The sequence below is a fragment of the Oenanthe melanoleuca genome, chromosome Z (assembly GCF_029582105.1).
Source record: "Oenanthe melanoleuca isolate GR-GAL-2019-014 chromosome Z, OMel1.0, whole genome shotgun sequence".
Lineage (NCBI taxonomy): Eukaryota > Metazoa > Chordata > Aves > Passeriformes > Muscicapidae > Oenanthe > Oenanthe melanoleuca.
Window position 1 is genome coordinate 59,592,107 of NC_079362.1, and position 24,480 is coordinate 59,616,586.

At 37.7% G+C, this 24,480-nt stretch overlaps 1 protein-coding gene across 2 annotated transcripts in view; it reads left to right on the forward strand.

The window, feature by feature from the left end:
- PLPP1 (phospholipid phosphatase 1) overlaps positions 1-24,480 on the forward strand; it is a 67,150-nt gene that overhangs the window by 38,534 nt on the left and 4,136 nt on the right. For both annotated transcript variants that reach the window (XM_056513509.1, XM_056513510.1), the window contains exon 4: positions 14,307-14,364. In XM_056513509.1, the coding sequence (XP_056369484.1) occupies positions 14,307-14,364 (58 nt within the window). The remainder of the gene's footprint in view (positions 1-14,306; positions 14,365-24,480) is intronic.

The window sequence follows — 24,480 nt, forward strand, 5'->3', positions numbered from 1 at the left end:
GTTATCTCCTCCCTTCTAATTACTAATTCTTCTTACTAATTTTTTACTAATTAAAAGTATAAAATAGTTTTGATATGGAGCATCCTTGAGTAGATCAGACTTCTTGTTCTGAAGTAGAATAAGTGATGTGTGTTGAAGAGGTGGGTGTAAGATGGAAGCTTCTAAAGTATGCTTTGGAATTGGAACAGAAATTAGATAATCAATCAGTGTTTCCATTTCCTCCTTAACAGCAAAACTGAAAGAAGAAACATTTGAAATAGTTTATTTTTTCACACATGAAGATTAAAGAGTAAGGAGCTTTCTTTATTGTATTGGGATGTGTAAGTTGGGTTCAGAGTGTGTTCAAAATACCACTTGCAGGACCTTCTAGAAGACTAACCTCAAGAAAACCGCCTGTGTTTCTGGAAGCCCATAGATTTTATAGGTTTTAGGCAAACGTATTGCTTATTATGTTCCAGTACTGTTTTATGTAAATCCAGTGTTTCCAACTCTTTGCATATGTCTACTATGTTATAACATGGGGGCATGAGAGAAAAAAAAGTAATTTGTTTTTATTGTTCAGTGGCAACAACAGTATTACAATACATGGTTGCTTTATCAGGAATAGAAACCAATGGATTTTAGGATTGATTATCTAAAAGAGTAAAATACCCATGAGCTATGGTTAGTTTCAGTAAGGTTTCTGTGGGGAAAAAAGGCTCACCCTTTAAAATTCTTTAAAGGTTTAATAAAGGATAAAAGGAACAGTGAACAGTGCTGGATGTGTACCTGTAGCTAGAGGCACACCAGTTAATCATAACTCTTCTTATATACTTTTTCCATTGCATTGGTCAAACGTACATTTATAAAAATTATACATATTCAGACATTTCTTTGAACTAATTTGCATGTTCTGGGAATTCTTCAACATGGTTTGACCCCAACCTGCCTTTTTTAGAGTATGTGCAGTAATGTGCATTGTCTTTTTGAGAGTCGTGTGTCACTTCTCACAATAGCCCCCTGTTCCATGGCTTCAGCAGGTAACAGTTATTGATAGTCAAAGGGGCAATGGCAGGAGTCCTTATCACATCCATTCCTCAAATGTTTTCTGACCATTCAGATGGTTTTAGCTATTTCCACCAGGACTTTAAATCAACATTAGCTCTTTTACAAATATATCTGAGTTATTTTCATATTGTCAGTCAGTTACAAAAATAAAAGTATTAGTTATTATTTCACAACTGTAGCTGCTTCTATAAAAGTTAACATTTTGCAAAAGCTAAAACTATAATATAGGTTTAATACACCATTTACAAATTAAAATATCATCTATAAATGATGTTCTGAGAATACAATCTACACAGGTTCTAGGGCATTGGCCAAAAAATCTGACAAATTGTACTATATCAACAGTAGTTAAAAATGATTGCAAACTGTACTGTATCAAAATCATTAATAATAATTTGCAAAAGCCAGTACATAATAGCAAAAGCTAACAGCTATATAGGTATTTATAACAGTTTCACTTTCTAAACTGAGGTTAATAAGACAATTCTTGCTGACTGAAGCATCTTGTTTGCTGTGCATCATGCTGAAAGCAGTCCTTTTCAGGTTTAAATACCATAGATTCTCCTTGACAACTTTTATAATATGTATGCACTTTGATTACTGCTGCTGGCTCAACAAAGCAGAGGATCACAAACACAGTGGTGCTCTTAGTAAATCTTACTTGTATTTGTTGAAAGATGAATGTAAGAGTTGGAACATATACATCCAAGCTTGTAGCACTTTAAGATCTCTAAAGTAGGCATGAAAATCACTGGTTATATTAAAAAATCCTAGTTAATGTTTAACATGTACTTTTTTGTGCTTCTTTGTAAGGCAGTCCTTCCTTCAGGCAGTGTTTGGCATTTAATTTAGGCTAGACACAGAAGCTTGCAATGAGCTACCCCTTGGCACTTTCCTGAGGTGAATGACTTGTACAGAAGTGCCATCTCAAGCTTTTATGGAGGTTGCTAGGTTTGATGTCCGCTGTTTTGTGTAGAGCCATGTAGTATTCCCTCTAAATAAATATTAAGAGTAATGACTCAGTAAAGGTGCCTTTCTGTTTTAGTTACAGAAAAGTAAATTTGATATAGAAGCACAAGTTTTAGTGTCTGTGAATGAGGAGAGATTGAAGTCATGGTGTTCTCTTGTCACTGGTGCTTGCAATTAGCATGTCACTTTTAAGTGTACTGGTATATACTTTAATGCTGCTGAATTGCCTTTAGGGTACTTTCCTTAGCCCTATAAAGATAATGACTAGTCAGTTGGCTGTATTCCCTTTCAAATAGGCTACTCAGGGCTCAGTAAAAAAGGGAGGTGTGCCAGGCTATAACCCTGATAAAGTGGGGGTGTGTGTGAGCAGCGTTCACTAATCTCTAAACATTTTGGCTTTTGCAGCTTCCATTTTTGCTCATCTTCCTTTTCTTCTGGCTTTGAGTGGATTGGCAAAATACTCAAATTCCTCAAGGAGAAGTAGGCAGATAGACACGTGATGGCTTCTCTGTTCATTTTTGGTAGCTAAGGTATATTTCCCAAACCTGCCTGCTTTAACCAGTCCATGGCAGATTGTTCATACATTCTCTTTTTAGCTTTCCTGCATCTGAAAGACTGAACAACAACCACAGTTTTTCAGCAGCAGCTCTGAATTAATATATCAGTGTTGCTTTGGTGAGTATACTTTGCTGAAGTTGCTGGTTGTCTGAAATTAGTGTATAAACAGTGAGGCCTGAGAGTCTAGGAGAGTAACAAAGGAGAACATCAAGAGCTGCTCTTTCCTCTAGTATGTGAAAACTCGATTGCTCTGGAATAGATCTCTTTTTTTAGCATCTGGCAGGGGGGAAACAAGACAACTTTATAAGGTATTTATTTAAGCTGAGATATATTGTGCTTCAAGGTCTCAAGTGATAGTGTGCCTTCTAAATCTATCCTAGGGATGTACTGAACCATGGTGTGGCAATGTTAGCTGAGCTCTCAACTCATTTTGGCAATCAGGAGTTGCTAATTTAACATTGGTTACCTTTGCGTAGATGAGCATTTGTAATCTCTAGAAGTAGGATCTGGAACCAGGAGACACACTTGACCAGATGAACCTGAGCCTGGTAAAGGTCAGTGTTAGTTGTCTTCTTAAGCAAAAAATGAGTATTTCCTCTTGGTTGTAAAATTTAAACTCAAAAAGAGTAAATGTGATTTAAATAAAGGTTCTGTCAGGACTTTTTTGAGGCAGGTGGGAGCTTAGTAATGATTGTAGGGGTTTCTCTCCAGTTTTATTAAGTTCTTTCTACATGAAACAAAAATTAAAACAAAACCAAACAAAACTCCCTAAGCCTCCCCAGCAAAAAGAGTCAAAATTGAACAAAAACTCTACAAAGAAGAACCCCCAAACCAGATTTCTGTTATTGACAAGTTTTGTGTGATTGAAAGAATCTTTGAATTAGTTTTAATTAATTCTCAAACAATGTAGCAGGTGCTATATAGAGCACACAGTATTTTTAGAACTTAATTTAGGATTGGGCTGTCACTTCGGTGAGTGTGTATAAATATATATAATTTTATAAACTTGGCAGCACAAACTGCACATTAGAGCTTCATATAAATGTCAGGTGTATTGAATCTGATACTATTTTAACTTATATTTTATCCACAAAATGTTAAAAATAAGTGTTGTGGCATGAAGTATGCTGTATTCCTATTCAGTGTCTGCTGAATGATTTCACAGGGATGATAATATACTAGAGTGTAATGTACTAGTTATTGTTCAGGCAAATGATGCCTCCCTAGAACTTCAAAGATTTAAAACATACTTCTTTTAATTTTCTTGTTTGAAAATAATTTCCTGCAGGAATAATGCACGAGAAAAGTAAGTTTATAATGTCTGTATTCAGTAAGGAATGAGAAACACAGATTTGCTAATGCTGTGTTGAACTTAAATCACTTGAAAGCAAAAGGCATTTATTTAGCATGTTCCTCTCTTGCATGTTCACTGTACCTGGTTTTCTGTTGTACCATAGTGGGTATATCAGTCTCTGAAACAGACTAACTCACAACTTCACTTAGTGGATACAAGTTTAAGAATGGCAGTTGGGTAATAAAGTTATTCTTCACAGTTTTGGATTAATGTGAAATATGCATTTTTATATAAATTTAATATCAATGATAGCAATAACTATTTTTAAAAAACAACTTTAAAAAATGTCTCAAAAAAAAAAGTTTAAATTATTCCAGAAAATAAATATGCTAGATTCTCTTGCTTCTCCTAAAAGAGGATTTTCTACCCTTTTGAGTATACCTTTTGAGTTACCTTCCCCCCATTATTTTTAATGTCCACATCATCTTGAAGACTGTGGAGATCTTGTTACAGTGACTGGTAGGAATGGGTGAAATATTAATGTGGAGGTAGCTGTGGAGTTTTGATAAAGCCCTGTGAATACTCATCCATTTTTTTAACCGTCTAAGGGACATGCTGGCTCCCTCACATGGCTTTTTAGAGGCATCTGGACAGCCTCATCATGGCATCATCTGCCTTCTTTAGCACCACTGGATGCGTTGTCTCATTTGTCAGTAATTGTGGTAAGGTCCTGTGGTGGATAGTACCTCTCTTCTCTGAACTTTGCCACTAAGCATGAAGACCTGGGAGGGTGGAAAAGATCTTTCTAATCACTGACCTTCCTTAAAGCATTTGCATTTTGTTTTTGTGCCTCTCTTGATATACCTTATGGTGAGTTAAAAGGAGAAGGGTCAACATATGGTTTAATTTCTTGAAACCTTCAATTCACTAACTTTTACTCTGAAGTTTATTTGTTGAGCTCTCATTTAAGGCGCATGTTTGGAGGCATCCCTGTCTCTTAAAACATCTACTGTTGAGGTTTTCCTAGCTTGTTTTGGTTCTTCTTTTGAGATGCAAATATGAGGACTATTTGTTACATTCTTGTATAAGATCTGGATCTTATAAATGCCAGATGTCCCTTTGTGATGGAATTTTATTGTCCTTTTCGACTGCAGCTGAAGAATCTGGATTGAAATTCAAACCTGGGTAATTGCTAGGTCCAGCTTTTGGGGTTTTTAAAAAATATAATAAAACTTAGTCTTCAGGAATGCAATTCCAAACCTTATTTCACATTTTGGAGCTGATATATTGATACTACTTCCGTAACAGTGCAGTTTCAGTGTTGTACAAGGAGACAATTCACGTTTCTTTTTCTGAAAGTAGAGGGAGCGGTATTCATTAGAACAAGATGCATGTAGCAGACATGTCACCCCACAATTATTTCATGTTCTTTAAAATGGAGAAAACAAGGCAATTATACACATTTAGCAGGGATCTGTACTCATCATGTAAACCAAGCAGCCTTTTTATTCCATGAGTATAAGGTGCTTAAGTATCCTGCTCTTAGACATGGAACAATGGCAGATGGGAGGCTGTAAGCATAACGTGTTCTTCCTCAGTCAATATACCGCAAAGCTGGAAGTGGGAAGTAAGGGTCCAGCTCTTTTCTAGTGAAGGATGTGAAAATAAATGTCTAAACAGTCCTTTGAGAGACTAACCCTTTAAGCAAAAAGTTTTATGTATGATGGCAAGTTTCTGACTGAGTAGTTAATAATGTGTGCATGCAGTACTTGTGTTCATACTTATCCTGTTTTGGTTAACCTCTGTTCTTGTGCATAGCAGTAGTGTGGGTGATCTGCAAATGAATACTGGCAGTGGATGCACCTAAAGTGGTTGCTGTAATTATCTTCTCTAGTATATATTATAAGGAATTTGTTTTTAAGACCTTTTGTAGCTGAAGTTTGAATCCTATTGTTAACCAATTCTGAGAATTCTTTAATATTTCAGAGCTTTAGAATGAAGTTAGAACAAAATAATTTATTGTTCCCAAAAATCCACCTTTTCCGCTAATGGGACAGGTTACAATGAAGGAGGAACAAAGCATGGTATGAATATGCAGAAAATGAGCTGAATGCCAGCATATTCACATAGACCTTTTCTTCTAATGATGCTAAATTTGATTGCAGTTTGCAGTACAGCTTGTATCTTGTACAATGTAATTTTTTTTCCTATGTATAATTGTCCTGGGTATGTGCTGAAGGGCTCCTTTATCTGTTTAGGCTTCCTGAGTTTACTACACTTTTTTCTTGAAAGTATTTTAGCTGAGCAGTGCAAGTTTGTCACAATTATACAATCACTAACTTCTAGATATTTCTGTTAGATATTACTTTTTTTAGCTCTTTTTACTGAGTATGGATATTGGGGTGGGACCTAAATGTTCAGAGTTCTTGGTTGGGAGCAACACTGAAAACCTCCTGACAAAGCAGATCAGGAAACTCCCCTTCCTGGATTATTTGGCAGCTCGTTAAGCACATACATAGAAATTGAACCTTTGAACCTGAAGTGGTAAATATTATACCATATTGTAAAAGGCTGCTACTTCAGAGGCACTCTGTGCAGTCTGAGCTTTGTTGGCCCCCAAAAGCAGACTTGCACAGCTAGCAAGGATGTGTATGTATGTGAAACCCTTCCTTTTACGTTAAACTCAACTGTGAATGTTTGTAGTTCTCTAATTTCAGTCTTTGGGTTTTCTGTTTGTGATAACAGATAACGCAGTTGCCAAGGTTTAAAATTATAATTGTATTGCTTAAGTACAGATTCATATTGCAACTCAGATGTCTAAAGAAAAAATAGTTCCCTTCTTCAGTTGATGTACTGCTCCCATTCTGTGCTCAAAACAGGCTGTGTGTAGTCTCCATTGCAAACTCAAAATGTAATCTTAAAAGGAAGTTTTTAGGAAATTAGAACTTACTATTTTGACATTGGTAGTTTATTTCAACACAATTACCAAGCTGGTGCTCTTTACCAATTGTTTGCCAGGAATTTGTCAGCTTTGTTCATAGCTCCTTCTCTGGTTGTAGCCCTGCATGAGCTGTGAGTGCAGTTAAGTCACTGAGCAGTTCTCAGTAGCAGGACACCCCTGCCAGATGGCTGATATCACTGCGGGACTAACCCATATGACTGTCTGAAGTTCAACCAAACTTTTGAAACTCTTATGTTGTTTGTTCTGTGTATCTCTTCAAAACTGTAATTGTGTTAAAACAAAAAATAACAACTAAAAACCTAAAAAACTTTTACACAACTTCCAAGGCTTATGCATAATTTACTTCAATTTAAATGAATGCTTTTGTTTTCCTTTTATTAGATGGCAACTGGTTTGCTCTGGAATTTTTAAACTTAAGAGTCTGAACATTCACTTTAGGTTAACCCATCTCTATTAAATAACCTGTCTATCCCTCTCTGTATTTCTTGTCTCCCTGCCTATCAGCACCCAGGAGTGTTTCTATAGTGAAGAACTATTTTGCATTAAAATTACTTGGCTTTTATAAAATGCACCAATACTGTTTTGAAGCTTCTTAAAGCTTTGTTGAAAACCAAACTGCATTTAATGATACAAGCATAACTAAATGGATTGCTTCTCATCTGGCAGTTTCCATCAGCATCATGAATCAAAAATTTCTGATGTGCCAGAGACTTACTATGTATTTACTAGGGGAATACTGGTGTGTGTATAGCACTGATTATTTCTTTTATGGAGCTTTCAACCTGTGAAGTGCTCTGCATTACTGAAATTTCTATGTGTAGGACTTTTCATCTGAGGCTAATTTACTAGTTTTCATTTCTGAAAACATACATGCAAAAAACCAAACAAAACAACACAGAAAACAACTGAAGCAGCTTGGGTACCAAGGCATTTGAAAGGAATGGAAGGGCACACTTGTACTACTATTCAGATGGTGCAGCTTTTTCCTTAAACACTGCTTTCACCCTTATGCCATTACTATTATTCAAGATATAACCTGGCTGGTTTGGGAGCATTTACAGTACTAGTGAAGTTATTAATCACATTTGAGAAGTGGAGCCTAGTCAGGGTAACTACACATCATTTTACATGGAAGGAAAAATGAGTGATGGTAGTGAATAAAAGCCTTTCAGTATTAAGCCTTAGAAGCTTCTGGGCTGGCAGTGCATGTTGAAATGAGGCTGTACTTGATCTGGGAGCTAAAGGAGCTGCCTTTGCAAAGAAACTGACTGCTGGTAGGGAGAATTGAATCTGAAAGATGAACATCTCTAATCAACTGAGATGCAGTTCTGCAATTTAGATCTTGTTTCTGATCTTACATCTCTTTTGCTCTAGTATGAACTGGACCTTTTGAATTGTGATAGGTAACGTTCATTTTCATGACTGAAACAAAAGCTTTTCCCCCTTTTAACAGTTTTCAGACAAAGCTGAGCTTGAAATCTATTTCAGTAGTTTATCTTGGTTAAGGTAATTGGAAATTAAAATATGTGTCTGTGTTCAGTGCATCCTGAAAATTATTTGGAAGCTGGATGTGGCCAACCAAGCAGGTAGATGCATCATCTTCTCATTCACACAATTTCACTGGTTTGCAGAACTTTTATCTAAAGTAACAGGATGATGAGTTAAAACTTTGGGTGTGTGCAACTGTGTCAGCCAAATAGTACTGCAGGAACAGGTATCCCCTTAACTGTTTCCCCACTGCCTCCTTTCCTTTTGCCCTTTGAAGATTACAAGAATCTGCTGTGAAGGATGTGTTCTGCATAATTGCCAAGCACTTCTTGCCCAAAGCTGTTCCTTAAAGAAGGAGTAACAATAAATCCCTGATTTAATAGAGATTATAATTTTCTGTATTTGTTCCCTTTATGTAAAATATCACTACTGCCAATCAAAAAAGTATTATGTGGATAAGTTATGCAGACATAATAAATGGAACAAGAGCTTGTAATCTGGTGCATGTGAGAGCAAACTATTAGTCTTTAGAAATGTTGGTTTGAGTACCCCTTGCTGCTGTTTTCATTGTTAGCTTTTTCCTGAGATGGAATTACTAAGAAGATAAGTAAACAAAGTCCTAATTTTTATTTTCTTCCCTATAGGAGGAGGCTTCCTGGAAATGTAGTGCAAAGTTAAACTTTCCTTTTGTGCATTGAGTTAAATGGAATGATAAAATCAAAACTGATGAAAGATAACTTTTGTAATGGTTTTGCAATGTGCATGAGGAAATTGCAGCATGAAATTTTGTTGAACTTTAGAATATTGAAAGCTCAGAATGTACATGTTTTTGTGTGGCACGAATGACAGGAGTTGGTAACTGCTTGCTCCCTTGGTAAAAAATAAAAAAAATTTAGAATTTCCACATGCAGATTGACTGCTGCTTATTTTAAAAGGAAAAAAACAAACCAGTAAGAGTATGATTTTTTTTTTTTTTTTTTTTTTTTTTCAGTACTGGTTATTTTGCAATCAAGTTTATTCCTCTGGTAGCTGCTGATATAAACTGTCAGATGCAAAAAAGCTAGCTTAGGTAGTCATTGTTCTGTTAGGTTATTCCATCAGTGTGTAATACTTTTGTTTAAATAGAATTTACTGAATATCTGCATATCTGAATGTATCATCAGTTAATTTCTTCAATTCCCAGAGAGTAAAGAAACAAACACCCATCAAATCATGCCAGAAGAAGCTTTAAAGCAACTGTGGAATGTGGTCAATCTAGCAGTGTAGACAACTGCTAGATTAAAACTACTTGCTGTTGATCCTGAGCTTGGGAAAATGTTACTTTATACTCCTGTTTCTTGCACAGTCTGCAGTGTTTGTTTCAAAGGTAGTGCTTAGGAAGGTGGTTAGAAACTAATAAGCACCTATATCTTCTTTGAACCTGTTAGATTGGGTTCATGTCAGTAAGATAAGCAGGGAAATTTAACTGTCTGTGATAGACTGCAAAAGGACAAAAGTGGAAAGTCGACAAAAACATGGTCATGGTATTAAATAATGTGTATTACATGTCAGCATTAGCAGTTTCCTCACTATCTGCCACTGCATAAAGCAGAGCTGAGTGGATCCACCCTTCACCCCAGATATGATTAGGGAATTTCACAAGATACTTGCTATTAAATGTTAGGTCTCATGTTGAAAAAACTGTCTATAAAATCTTCCAGATGAGGATTACTGAATTGGGAAGACTCTGGCACCATTTTCCTATGTTTAAATGTATGGCTTTGTACTGAAGTGTGAGTATAATTACTGGCAGAGAAGGAAAAAAGTGGAGAAATTGGAAACATGGGATTCTGAGTAATCCCTGATATTGTTCAGTAGGTGAACTGCTTTTGTATTTATTTAAGCTTTTCTTTGCAGTAATGTAAGTAATTTCAGGGTCCTCAAACTTTCTACTCCATACTGATCTTGCAAGTTGTAGTGGTGCAAGTCCACCACATAACGAAGGAAGGAAGGAGTGGATCTTGGGAAAACAAGTTGTTTGTTGAATACAGAGAAGATTGACTTCAAAGAATGCGGTGTTTAAGTGTAGAACTAGGACTTGAAACCATGGGCTGAAATACTAGGAATACTTCACAGACAAACATGTGGCTTGCTTGTCACAGGTATTGGCTTATTCAACACAGGCAAGCTGAGCTGCAGCACTCTGGCATTTATTCCCCTTCAGATCATGGAATGGGAAATACAAATGTCAGTGGAAGCTTTAGGTCAGCCTGGGAGAATCCAGGGAACTTAAAGATGGAAAGGACATGCTGGCTAATCCAGCTGGGTGTATTATTTGCTTTGATATGGAAGCGTGCATAACATTTTGCTGAGTCTTCTGTTTTTCTCCAAGAGATCATTCCACAATTCTGTAGTTATGTTGGGAAGATTTCCTTATCATTCAGCCTCTCCCAGGTTTATTGTAGCACCACAGGATGCCCTTTCTTGTGGCATATCTTTCTACTTCGATTTACTTTGATTTCTCATCATTTAATTCTCCACTGTTGCATATGTGTTTAGCTATTCTCTAGTCTTGTGTTTCCCAAGGCTGTTAATTTCCCTGTCAGATTCCTGCATTTGTCTTAAAGTTTCTGCACTGTCAGGTGTTCATGTGAAGACATTAAATGAAGACATCAAGCTTGTTTACTGAGTTCCAGTATGCAGTAATTCACTTAACAAATCTACAAAATAGTGCCAACCAGAACTTACTACTTAAAACATGCTCTTTCTTGTAAGTCACAGTCCAAGCAAATTATTCTTTTATGTGCTGTGTACTATGTTCCATTTTTCTCCTAATTGAAGAAACAACCTGTCAGGCTGTCTCTGCTCCCTAGGCTAAGCTGGCCTTGTGCATGGAAAGTAATAGAAGGTTGTCAGTGTCAAGTCCTCCAAGGCAATCTCTCTTAGTCTTGCTTATCTTACAGAAATCCTGGCAAAATAACAAATTCATTCAGCTGATATGCTTCTTGTAGGAATTATTTGTACTTTGATTATTTTTCCAGGTATTCTTTAAAAATGCAGACATTGAATAATAAACCGTAGTGATAAATTCTAGTCAATCTTATGACAACCTTTTCAAGAACTGTTGTCTTTTCTTTGTCTTTATTGGAAACCATGTGAAACTCATGGCAAAATTAAGTTTCAAGAAAGCAAAACAGCCCTTAAATTACCTTGTTTTAAGGTATTATGATGTCAAGCTCTGCTGTGTACACTGGAAACTAGGAGTATATTTTAGAGCTCAACTGAGACCTGAAGCTTTATGTTTTTAAGGTTTTATGTTACTACTTAAAGCATTCTTCTGACTTGGGAATAATATAATGTCCAAGTGGAAGTAATTAAAGCTTATACTCTTTTCCTATTGAAATGAAGGCCTGTTCCTGACACATAAAGAGATCTGTGAGGTAGGTATTGATGGAGTGAAAAATTGATTTGGTGATGTCAGAATTGGCCGTTTTGGAAACTTCAGTTTCACTGGATATTGTTCTAAGACTATTTTGAAAAGTATATTTTGGAATCTGATGGGACAAGTTAGCCTTTCTTTCACTGGTGAAGGGTAGGGATTTGGAGAGTTGTATGTACCATTTTACTGCTGGTTCATGGCAAACCAGCACTTGCAGTAGGATCACAAAGAAACCTGGGCTGTGCAAGAGCTTGGCTGATAGGTATGACATTCTCCTGGCTTTGGGAAGACATTATTTATGTGCTGATGAATTGTTGGGAAATTTTTCATTATCAGTCTTAGTGTTTTGAAAAGATTTTAAGACTTTTTTTTTTAAATGTCTGTTTTTTAAAGAAGTCTAGAGATAGCTGTATTGCCAGAGAAATTTCACTGGGACTGCACAATGTGCAAGTTGGATCAGTACTTTGCCCCAGTTGTATTTCTGGCAATACTTCATGTGCTAAGCACAGTATTTTCAGTCATACACAGTGCACTTATCTATGCCTGATAAGAATGCATTCAAAATTTGTAGTCTTCAACCTGGGACAAGGCATTCCTAATGTACCTTAGGCTAATACATTCTGAAATGAAAAAGACCAGTAGTCAAGAACACTTTTAAAAGAGTATAGGAATTCCAAAACAAACTTAAAGAATGGTATTTTTTCCTTTTATCGCTTACTAGTGTTCTGAATTCCTTCAGTTGGCTTTCAATAATTGTAGGAAATGTCATCTTATGGCCAACAGTAATAGCCCCAGAGCTATTGGATAAAATATTGTCATAGGAGCCAAGAATTCCTTATTCTGTATCTTCTGTAGAACAGCATGCTTTCCGTTCTCAGATGACATGTTTGAAGCACAGGGCTCTTCAAAATGCTTGTTGCACTGGTTTTCCGAGTGGACTCTTGCCCAGAAATTTTAAGTGTTAGAGTACAAGAGTGGAAAAGAGATCTAGCTAAGGGTTTTGCTTGTGGTAATGGTAATATAAATGGTTTTGAACTTTAAACATCTCAATATCTGAACATTTTGAACTTTAAACATCTGAAGCTAGTACATAGTCAATTTTTTTCTCTTTAAGAAAAAACTTAAAACTTTTTAAGAAGTTAATTGGAAAATATCAGTTGGTGAAACAAGAGTCATCTTATTTCAGGTTGCTTAGTTAACATCTCTGAAACCAAAAGCTATTGACAGTATTTTTAATTACCATAAACCAAAAACTCTGAAATCTCTGGAATGTAGGCTTTTTCTGATGCAGTTTCTAAATGTTATACGTGCGAAGTAATTCAGGAAGTTTTGCAGTTTCACTTGTGCACAAGACAGTTTCATTGCTTTCTTTGTGGTATGTGGGTAGTGTTTCTTTGACGTGCAGCAAGATAAGCTGCCTTCATTACTCCTAGTCCAAAGAGCGGAAATGTTTCCCTTGACCAGGAATTTCCCTGGCCTGAGGTTCTCTGCCTGGTAGAGGCACCAAAACAAGGGACCTGCTCAATATGATGGAGATCAGTCTGCAGAGCTATGACACTTTATTAAGTTGGCCATGTTTTTGTATGCCAGACTGCTGAGGGATGAGTCTTCTGGTTAAATTGCACAGAAGGCTGGCTGAGACCTGGCTGGTGACCTGTGAAACAGTACTGTTACAAGGCTCTGTGCATGAAATGGAAAAAAGTAGTGCTAAGTACAGTTCTTTCATCTCCCTGATTATGACTAAATTAGAAATGTATTTTCATTTTGCCTTCTCAAAGAGGTGTGTGGCATTTATTTTACAGCTGTGGCTCCTTACAAAACCAGCTGTGTAGGGGAGGTCCTGGCCAAAAGAATCCTGGACTGTCAGTGTCAACTGTCAAGTCCCTTCAGTCTGGACCTGATAAAAGCTTTTAGGAGCTGAAGGCAGCGTTGACACTTTAAATGAGATACGAATCATCTCTACAAATATTAGATGAGGTATTATCTTTTGCAGTTGGCTGGCTAATAAAACTGCATTCCTATCTTTCACCCTGCCCTTCAATGATAAATGATTAGGGTCTGTGTGAATGATACATTTCACAAAGATATACAAATGTAATATAAGCTACTAGATAAGTTGTTAACTACTGCCTCTTGATGGTGACTAAATGTAAGTAATTGTTTTGGGGTGATTAATGTCATTTGTATTCATACATAAACTGTGACTATAAGATGAGGAATTTGAAGAAGTAATTATATTTAAAGTATTCTGGTATTTGTCAAGGTGAATTGTTAAAGGACACTTGGTTGCTGTCTCAAAAGATGTGTTCCCTCGCTGTTCAAACTTCAGTCAAAAATCTGGTACTTACTGCCTGATGTATAAATTAACTTCAATCTGGAAAAGGATAACTGCTGAGTAGTGAAGTCTGTACACTTTGTCAAAATCTGTGTGATGTGCCTTGGGAGCCTCCTTGAAGAGTAGTATGGACATGTTTGTGTTTTACCAGTTCACTTGTGTAATATAGATTAGTTTCACTGCAGACTGAATGTTGTAAAAGAAAACTGATGATGTCTGATCTTTTCTTTTCCAGACTATCATTTTATTCTGGCCATTCTTCATTCTCCATGTACTGCATGCTCTTCGTAGCAGTAAGTATGCTCTTTCCATCTAAGTGATAACAAAAGATCTGTTAGCTACCCAGTACTGAATATTTACGTAGCTGCTTTGTTCAAGGGACATTGCTTTTGAAGGATGCTTGTCTGGTACAGTTAAAGACTTCTCAATGGGAGTTGTAAGGTGGTGATACTGGGACAAGAATTAGATGTTCCGTCTGCCTAAGAAAATACTTAATATGGTACTTGACTCATTTGTGGTGTCTAAAATGAACCCAGTGACAACTGTGTTCTGAAAAGATGCTATTTAAATTTAGTTACATTAAAATGTATAAGGTTTATAATACTTTTAAATTTATAAGACTTATAAAAATCCATAATAAAATATGCCTGATTTAATGAGATGAGATTTTAAAATAAAGCAAACAAGAGCCTTAAACACTGGTGGCTGGGCCTATAAGCACAAAACAGCAGATCAAATTGAATTTTCAAATTCCTTTTTATTTTCTCATATTTTTTAGGGAGAGAGAGGGAAGTGTGAGGAAAGCAAGGGGACAGTAAATATTAGTGATAAAATCAATTCAGAAATGCTTCATTTGGAGATTATTATATTTTAATTGAAATTGCTCCAAGTCAACTAGGACAAATTATCTTCACTCTTAGCATAAGGTTTGTAACGTGAAGGACTGATTTTGTTATTCTCCCCCTGCTAAGTGGTAACACAGAAGGCATTAGCAACTTTATGGAATTTTGTTGCTACTGTATTTGCATAATTAAACTCTAGTCTTGGGCGTAAGTTGCTAACATATGTACATTCCACAATTTTTAAAGACCTCAGATTCAATTAGCTTTTTTGTCTTTGTAGCATTTTAAATTTTTTCACTCTCTTGGCAATAGTATAACATCCACAGTGAGTGAACCAATTGTTCAAACGAAACAAAAACCCCTACAGTTACACACACACAAAAGGGGTTGGATCTTCAGAATAGTGTAGATATCTTTTAGCTTTATTTTAAAATAAAGCTATTTCAGAAGCTTGGTGTTTAGTTTTGATCTATCAAGCAGTTTTTTTATGGCTAAACATGTTTGGATTGTCTCCCCTGCTTACTGGTCTTTATCTAATGTAAATACAAACAGTTCATAAAAGTGTTATATCCTGGGTTGGGCTAGAATATGATATGACTTCCTGTCAGCTATTTGGGTTTTTGAAAATAAATTGTGAAGCGTTTCTGCTCATTAAGATTGGCAGTCTCCAAAATTATATGAGTCCACTCATAATAGCATTTCAAACCCAAATCCACTCTTTCCACAGAACAGTGAAGCAATTACTGCTACACAGAGAGCACCCAATACTCACTTCCCCCTCTGGGCTCCGTCAGACCCTTCTCATCCAACATCTTACATGCTTTTGTTGAGCAACATGATAACGTGATACTTACACCTCACAGAAGGACAAACCTGGAGATAAGAAAAACCTTGGTAGATGTGTAGTAATATGTACTATTTATAATTTATAATGACTGGATTACAGTCGTCTCTCAGGGATCTGAAGCTGTCTGAGCTTTTACCTCTGTCCCATGTGTGTAAGGTGCGTTCTGCTTCAGCCTGGGTAAACAGTAGTGGTAAGGAGGAATTCTTAACTCATTAGTTGAAGGTAATGGGTTGTATTAGTACAACTGTCCAGATGCATACAAGAAGAAGATGTGAACAGCCTGGGTTTGAGACTTGTTTAGTTAACCTACTAGGCTTGAAAAAATTCAGCCTTTGGCAAGAAATTTATTTTGAAGTTACTAACTTCATGTGGCTTGAATAATACATAATAATTTGTAAATAATATTTTCTGGAGTGGCATATTTTGTCTAATCCATGCAAAAGAGCTTGTCTGAAAAGTCCTTGAAGAGGAAATTAAGAACCTTAGCTATCTTGGGGCTTTGTGTGTATGAGTTTCATCCTTGGCAGCCTCCCACATAGGTAGGTGGCAAGTCAAGTGCAAATCAAACGCTTCCTATGCAAACTACTTCAAAATACTATTAAGTTCTGGCCTTGTGTCTGTCCTGGTTCAGACACTTGCTGTGCTCAAAGCTGTCCTTGTGTTCACTCAGTTCTGTACTAACTGCAAAACACGGCTTTGCTTAGTAGCACCCCAAACTAGAGCAGTACAAATGCCTTTAACTCTAAGATGACATTTGAACAGGGAGTGTTTCATTGGAGATCAGTTTGTTTTTCATTAATTAGTCAATGAGTTTCCAGAGCCCTGTCTGTTCCTGCACCTGTTTTTTGTCTCTGGCTGAGCTATATTGCCCAGTGAAAATAAGAGGCTTTGTGGAGATTAGACTTCTTTCTCTGATAATAAGATTATTCATCTAGAAACTGCCATGAGGCCATTGTAGGGATGTCTGAAGAAGGTTAATGGCTCCCGTGCAGTATGTTTTTGCCTTGCTGGTTAACACGGCCTTACTGCAAACCAAGAAACCAAACTGAGTGCAGATATCTTCAAAAAGACAGCTAGTGCAGCAAGCTGAGGAAACACAACACACAACACACACACACACTTGTCTGCGTGGTGAGACAGTGCTGCTGCTGGCTCCAAGCCAGTTCGTTTGCTGAACTCTGATGTTGGCTTCATCTGCACCCTGCACACGTTCTGCAGCCATGGGCTGAGTCACCAGCAGGACAGGCTGTTAACATGTGGCATTACTCAGAGGCTGTGTTAATCATAACCAGACACTAGCATGCTGCTTTCTGGAGAGGCTGGAGGAGTCTGCTCTGTGTGTGTATGGGTATTGCAGAAAGTGTGCTCTTCAAAGTTACCTGCTGAATGCATGTGCTCTGTCAGGTGAATCCATAGATTCTGTAGACTCTGTAGAGAACCAGTCCTCGTAGGAGCATCTGAGGGAGCTGGGGGTGTATCCTGGAGAAAAGGTTCATCAGGGCTGACTTTATTACTCTATACAATTTCCTGAAAGGAGGGTGTGGCCAGGTGGGGACTGGCCTCTTCTCCCAGGCAACCAGCAATAGGACAAGAGTAAATGGCCTCAAGTTGTGCCAAAGGAGGTTTAGATTGGATATTGGGAAAAATTTCCTCTTGGAAAGGATTGTCAAGTATTGGACCAGGCTACCCAGGGAAGGGGTGGAATTGCCATCCCTGGAGGTATTTAAAAGATGTGTGGATATACTACCTGGGGACATAAATGAGTGGTGGACTTGGCAATGCTGAGTTAACAGTTGAACTGAAATGATCTTAAGGCTCTTTTCCAACCTCAACAATTCTGTGATTCTATGACATTTTTGACTTGGCAACCATTTGGATTTCTTCAAGAGTCTGAATTATGCTGAGGAGTATTCCTTTCTTCTGCTTACTGGAGGTTGCTAAAATTATCAGAGTCCTAACTGCATGGCTTTGCTGGAGAAAAAACTGCAATTTTGAACATAAGCTTGTGCTGCATGGTCTATCTCAGCAGGAGCCACACATGGGAACACCACTCACTGTATTAGTCATCAAATTCTCTACCTTAACTGCTTGATGCATGGAAATGTTAGTTTATATTGTCTGTTTACATAAGCAGCAGTATACATCACTTTTTGTTCTTACAGCACAGAGGTCATTGCACATGTAAAAAAAGCTATTGTGTCTAGCTAGACAAATGTAAAGCTTGGGTTTTCAGCCCACTTCCAGGTTAAAGTTACGGTTTCTTATATGAGTGAAACCCTAGAAAAAAACCTGCTTGCAGACTGTCAGTCTAGGTAGCTATGGGTGGAGAATGTATTTTGAGACTCATTGGGCAGAGCTAGATGGGTTAGTTTGGGTCCAAGCAGAGCTGTTATCTCTGGGATAAGAGCTTCTGCCAGCAGCAGCTTTCTGTGGAAACTAGGGTGAGTTTGACCGCTACACAATGTGGGAATCCAGTGACCTTATGATGATGGATCCCAAATTATCTCTGTTGTCCTCTCCCCATGCTGCTCCTTTTTTTTATAGTCAAACAGCTGGCATGGCCTCTCCTGTACCAGGATTATTTTATCTTGGTTTGGAGAATGAATGGGCCGTTGTACTGGAACACCTCTTCTAGCAGTATCTTTGTGACCAAACTAGCACCTTTACCATAAGGGGGGAAATGCTGCAGGCAGTTTTTGCTTTGATTTTCAGTTTAAGTATGTTTAAAAAGTTATTGTAAATTAAAATGCTAAATGCATGCTGCCATCAGGAGTGAGAACAGTTGGCAGTTGGCAGAAATGGGTGTGGATCCCTAAGGATTATATTGCTGTAACAGAATCAGTCTTGGCTGTAGCTGGCCGGGGCACTTCCCTGCCGGCACCAATCCCGGGATGAAGAACAGGGCTTCACAAACCCAGCCAAGAGGCACTGCTATTCTGGGGATGGCAACGTGTTTGTGCTACTTAGACTTGGGACAAAAAGGGATGATGGATCTTGCGCAATGTAACTTGAGTGGCTCTCCTACAAGTCATTGGGAACATTTTATGTATCCAAGGACACATGCAATTACAGATGAGAGCAACTAGTATTCCAATGCCTGGGATTGACAGCCTTCTTTTGCAGAGAGATCATAGGAGAAGCACAAGTGAAAGCAGACTTTAGGCTGCTTTTGGTACTCGTGCTCCCAAATGTGCCAGTCAACCTCTGCTCTCAAATTCTGATTTTAATTGTTTATGTTGGAATGGGAGGTTGAGTGGATCAGTACTCAAACAAGAGTATTTAAACACGGTATTTTTAGGTATGTCTGTTTGCACAGCACCTATTTCTTCACTTTCCTAAATGCTATTGACTAGACCTACAGAACTGTCTGTATTGTGTTCCTACCCACATGAAAGTTGAGGACTAGTCTTCTAAAACTAAGGAAAAGATATGAGTTACTGAAAATGCTTTGTTTGGCTGTAGCTGTGTGTGGTATCAAGTATCTTACTTTTAGCTGATGAAAAAATAAAGGGTAACTAGTCATGCTGCAAGGCTTAAGTATGGAAGCACTTGTGCTTCTACCTGTATGTGCTCCTAGTATTTTTTTAACATTGTTATTTAGACTTTTTATGGTAAGGAAACAAAGAAAACTGATTTCTTCATTGTTTGCTTGGAAGTTAGGGCCACCAGTAGTAATTCCAGTATTGTGAACTGGCTGCTCTTGGACTGAGCTGAAAGCAATACATTGCAGTGCTTTAGTTCTTCTAGTAAATGTTAAAATACTAACTTCAAGGGTTTTTTTTTTTCATCAAAAAAGAGGCAAGTGTTGTATTCCAGTTTGCGGAGGAATAAAATGTCACTGCTTATCCTGCTCTATGGCAAAAATGAAGTCAATGTGAAATTATTTTGGGAATGTACAGCCAAGTTGAAGTTGGAGGATTAAAAGACAAAAAAACCATTGCCCACTGGACAAGTAGTATTTGTTTTGAACAGATTGTTTATAGTTTTGATTTTGAATTGAAAGCTGAGCTGTTACTAATAATAGGACTTTATGCCCATTGCTAGTAGGCAGCTCTTGCACATCAATTGCCTTTGACAATATGATTCAGCTATCTTAAAGAGCCTAGACTCTAGTACATACCCTGCCTTTTCTCCCTAGTTCAGTCATTTCTCCCCCCAGTTCAGCTGACACAGGGGAGACAGAGATGGTCAGAGTAATAGGGATATACCATCCCTTTGAACAGCAGCTCAGACACACCCCTGCACTGAAGTCACTGCAGACCTGTATCCTTTTCCCTCACTGGAAGGGGAAGAACTAATTCTGAACTATTGCTTCTTTCTCTTTTATTTTCTGCCCTATCAAAATAAAACTAAAAGACATATAATAATGCAGATTTACCAGGGATCATAAATATGTATTTATGAAAAGGAGGTGATCTGATTAAAAAGGCAAAATGTATTGACAAACATCAAAGTCTTAAGTTGCTTTTTTAAAATTCTTTTAAATATTTTTTTTTTAGAAGCTCTGCTCATGAGTGACTCATGAATTCTTCTACAGCTCTGTATTCCTTTTATAATATAGTTTTCTATTTGGAAGTGAGCCTGATGTGTTTAAAAGTACACGAGAGACATTATCCCTATTTCTGGTGTGCAGACAATGTCTTGCTGGCTGATGCCTATAGCTCTGTGTTTATTCACAAATACAATGCTTCTACATACAGAATAAACTGTTGAACTTCTATGTAATATTTGCATAAATGTAAAATTGTGTATGACAGGTTTCTCAGCACATTTTGTGGCTTTTTTTGTGCTTAGAACTGCAATTTTTAAACTGCTTACTGGATTTCTTATATTTCCTTGAATTCCATAGTTGGTATGTAGCTGAAATGATTAATAACTTTTATACAAAGCTATTTGAGTAACAGCATTTATACAAACTAGTTTTTATATGAAGGCATCTTTCAAGTTTCCCTTAACAAGCAGAAAGGGAAGAGCTATTCTGCAAACATTTACAGATGTAGAAGAAAGCTTTGAAAATCTCTGAAGGGAACTTTTCCCTCTGCTATTTCCTAGTCTGAGCAGGGAAGAGATATCCGGATTGCTGAACATGACCAGAAAGGGATGGCAGATCACTTACCTGTGTATCTGTCTAAATGTTTGGTTTTGTTCCTTTTTTTAGTATGCAAGAATCTAGCCTGAATGTCTGTTTGTCCATTCTTTTGGAGGATTGTGTTTTAATACAGGCTTTTATCAGAGATACTCAGATGCAGACTGTGTCTGGTGAAAGTGTATAGTACTGTGACTATTGCACTGCCCTGTCTTCAAGGAAAACTGACAGTGTATTTACTGATGGAGCTGGAGGAGCTTTGGCACTCTATGCATCTGCCCAACTTCCTCATGGAAGACTTGTCAGTCTAGGAGAGGGGGTATTGGCTCCTGTAAGGATGTCCTTGGGATATCTGTAGAAATGGAATTTTCCTATTTTCCAAATGTTCCTGAATTCTCAGCTGTTCATGCCTAATCCTAAGCCTCTTGAAAAATTTTGCCCCATCTTTTCATATTAGTTTTGCAAAGGGTGTTTTTCTGAAGACTTTGAAATACTGGTGCCTCCTGTGCTTTCCCTTCCTTCCATCCCTGCCTCATTAACAAAACCACCTATACACAGTAACTCCTAATCTACTCCCTCCACCTCTGAAATCCCAAAGCAAACCACATACTTGTGTACATGGACTTGAGTGTGCTTGATTATTCCTAAATCAGAGCTTATTGGTTTGGGAAGAATCCCTATGGTTTGTGGCTCCTGGGACTTTGGGTCAGCAGACTTGCTTTGAAGTATGAGCTTTCCTAATGGTAGCCAGTAATGGATCCAAATACTAACTATAACCACAGCAGTATTTTGTGCCTCCTAGAACAGTAATGCCATAGGGCTCTTCCTTATTGCTCAGCAGATACTGTAAAAAGTAAGACATGACTAATAGTAAATGCTAAGCTAAGTAAAGTAAATGCCATTAACTTGCTGAGAACTGGTTTTCTGCACCTTTGTTTTGTCTCCAGAGTCTTACTATTAGTACTTGGACAAACTGAGAAGTGTTCTCATTTCTCCATGTCACAGGGGAATTTTTTCTCTTGGAAACTGTTTTCTCACTGTTCTGCTCTTAAGTTAATGATGCTGTAGGTCTGTTAGTGTTGGAGAGACAGAAATAAGAGTGAAAATGGGTATATCTCCAAAGGGAAGGTGTGCCTTGCTTCTGGTCTTTAGGACAGGACACCTGTTGGAAGTGCAGTTACTGGGGTCTTTTGATGTCAGAAGAAAATCCATTTTTGAAAAGTATCAGAACAAATCAATTGGTACAAGTAGTATTATTACTTGATGGGGGAACACCACCACAGTCCCTCCCCTCACCAGATTTCTTCCTTTTGACTTCAAATGTTGAACGAGTGCAGAAGGATTTCCCATACCTTAATAGGGAAAGTTATTTTTTAGTATACAATTCCGTTATAATTGGGTTTTGGAAAAAATAGGAGAAGGTATTGAATGAAAAATAACCAAGTTTTAAGTCTTGAAACTAAGTATCTAAAATATGATCTTGGTTGGTGAACTGAGTAAGTTTTGGTAGTTGTAAAAGAATTTTGTGCCCTTAAAATCAAGAAGTAATACATTAGCTCTTAGGAAATTTTCTTATGAACCTACATGGTTGCACCTCCAGAAGTCCATCTAGGAAACACAAGTCACTGTACTTCCAAATTAGGTAGGCATGTGTTTATGTAAATTAATACTGCTCTGGTGAAAGAACGAATGCTCAAAAGCCATGCTAAGAATGTGGAGTAGCACATAATTCTCCAGTTGCAGAGACCCTTCCATTCATGTCTGTGGCTTCTTGCAAGAAGCCACAAAGTAGCTGTGAGTTTCTCTTCATTGCTGTGTGTATTTTTAGAAATGAAGTACTAGAACATAGATTAAGAAGAAATTTGTGTTCAGGATGTATGTGGCATAGAGGACATATTTTCATTATGGAGTAAACTAGTAGGGGAAAAAACCCTGGAGCTTATTTAATCCCATTAAAAAGAAGTCTTGTAAAATCTGTTTGCACTTCTAAAAGGAATGAACAAAGCAAACACAAGAAAGAGCAAGATGGGAGAGTGGAGAGCAATTGAACATAGCTAAATGGCAACTGGTGATCTATCAGCATGCTCAGAACAGTGTGGAGGGAAGCTGGCATGGTCAAAATGCTGACAGGAGCAGGTTGCTACCAGAGCAACTTGGGATGCTCCTGCTGTGTTCATAGGCTCACAAATTTGTTCTCAGCAATATGTGAAATGCTGGTAGGAGGCATGCCAGTAGTATTAACCAAATGAGATTTCCTGGCTTCTATAGATCACAAGTTTTACTTATAAAACTTAGTCCTTTGTAGAAAAGAGGCTTGGGTGGGGTGACGGGGATTTGCTTCTGTTTGATTTCTCTAAGGCTGTCCTGCAAATGACTTCAGAGAGGAGCAAAAGAATCCGAGGTGTGCTGTAAAGGAGGAGGTTCTGTAAACAGCATGAAGCCATTGCACTCTATTAGTCAACAGGGTCAAAATGGTAGCAAGAGTTAATACAGTGTGGGGCTAGGACATCTCCATATTGTGCATTTAATGCTACATAAGGCTTAATGTAAAGGTACATTGGAAACACTTCCAGTATTAACCTTGATTTACATTTAATGGATCAACAGCAAAAGCTCATCCTCTCTTTGGCTGCTTATTTTCCTGCATGGACCTGATGTCCAGTTGCAGCCAGACATGTTGCAGTTGTCTAAGAGAAAGTCACAGTAGTGGGAAGAAGCTTGGCATGGGAGCACAACTCTGAGCCTATGAAAAGCAGTGTCAGTTTGAAGTTACCTGCTTAAAAATAACATGGCATCTGTTATTGCAGCAGCTGGTTAATAAGCAATTACTTTCAACTTAAAAAAAACAAAAAAACACCAAAAACCTCAAACCCAATTGTAACCAGAATGACAGCTGCTATTTCTCAAATTAAACACAGAAATGATCACTCAGCCTAACACTTATCTGTGGTATCATTTCTCACCCTTCTCACACCTAGTTTTAGGACACCTAGTAGAAGGTGCAAGAAGGCCTTTGGTTATTTCCTGTACAGATACAGGAGCTAATGGTGGGAAACGTCACGTAGAGCTTGTGAGATCTGTGGCCAACTGCTTGTGCTCCACAGCTGATAGAACAGCTCCAGTTCTTCCTTCTGATGGGAGATTACTCTCATAGTACAGAAATCAAACTTTCACGTAGATGTCAAATCCAAATTTCTTGTCTGATGCTTTGTCAAGCAGAAGGAATTTGAATACATGCTGCATAAGAGCAAAGACTGCTTTTTTGATCATTCAGTGCACTGGGCTGGCATCTTTCCAAGTTGTCATTTGCATGCCTTGCCCCATTTTCTTGTGCTCATAAGTAAACCTGTTTTCTCACATATCTGCAAAAGGGTTGCATAACCCTTTTATTCCCTATTATAACTACACACCCTTTGCCAACTTCTGAAAACATTTATATGGAAAAAACTTCACTGCAGTAAGGTATTTTAACTGCCTTCAGGAAAATTTAGTGGGAATAGGGAAAGCAATAGTAAAGAATAGCCAGTATCAAATCATCAGCCAGCTCTTTAGGCTACCAGCATCTGGCTCCTTGGACCCTAATCTACTCTGTTAGGCACTTTGTAGTGTTCTGGCCTGCTGTTGGTAAATCCAG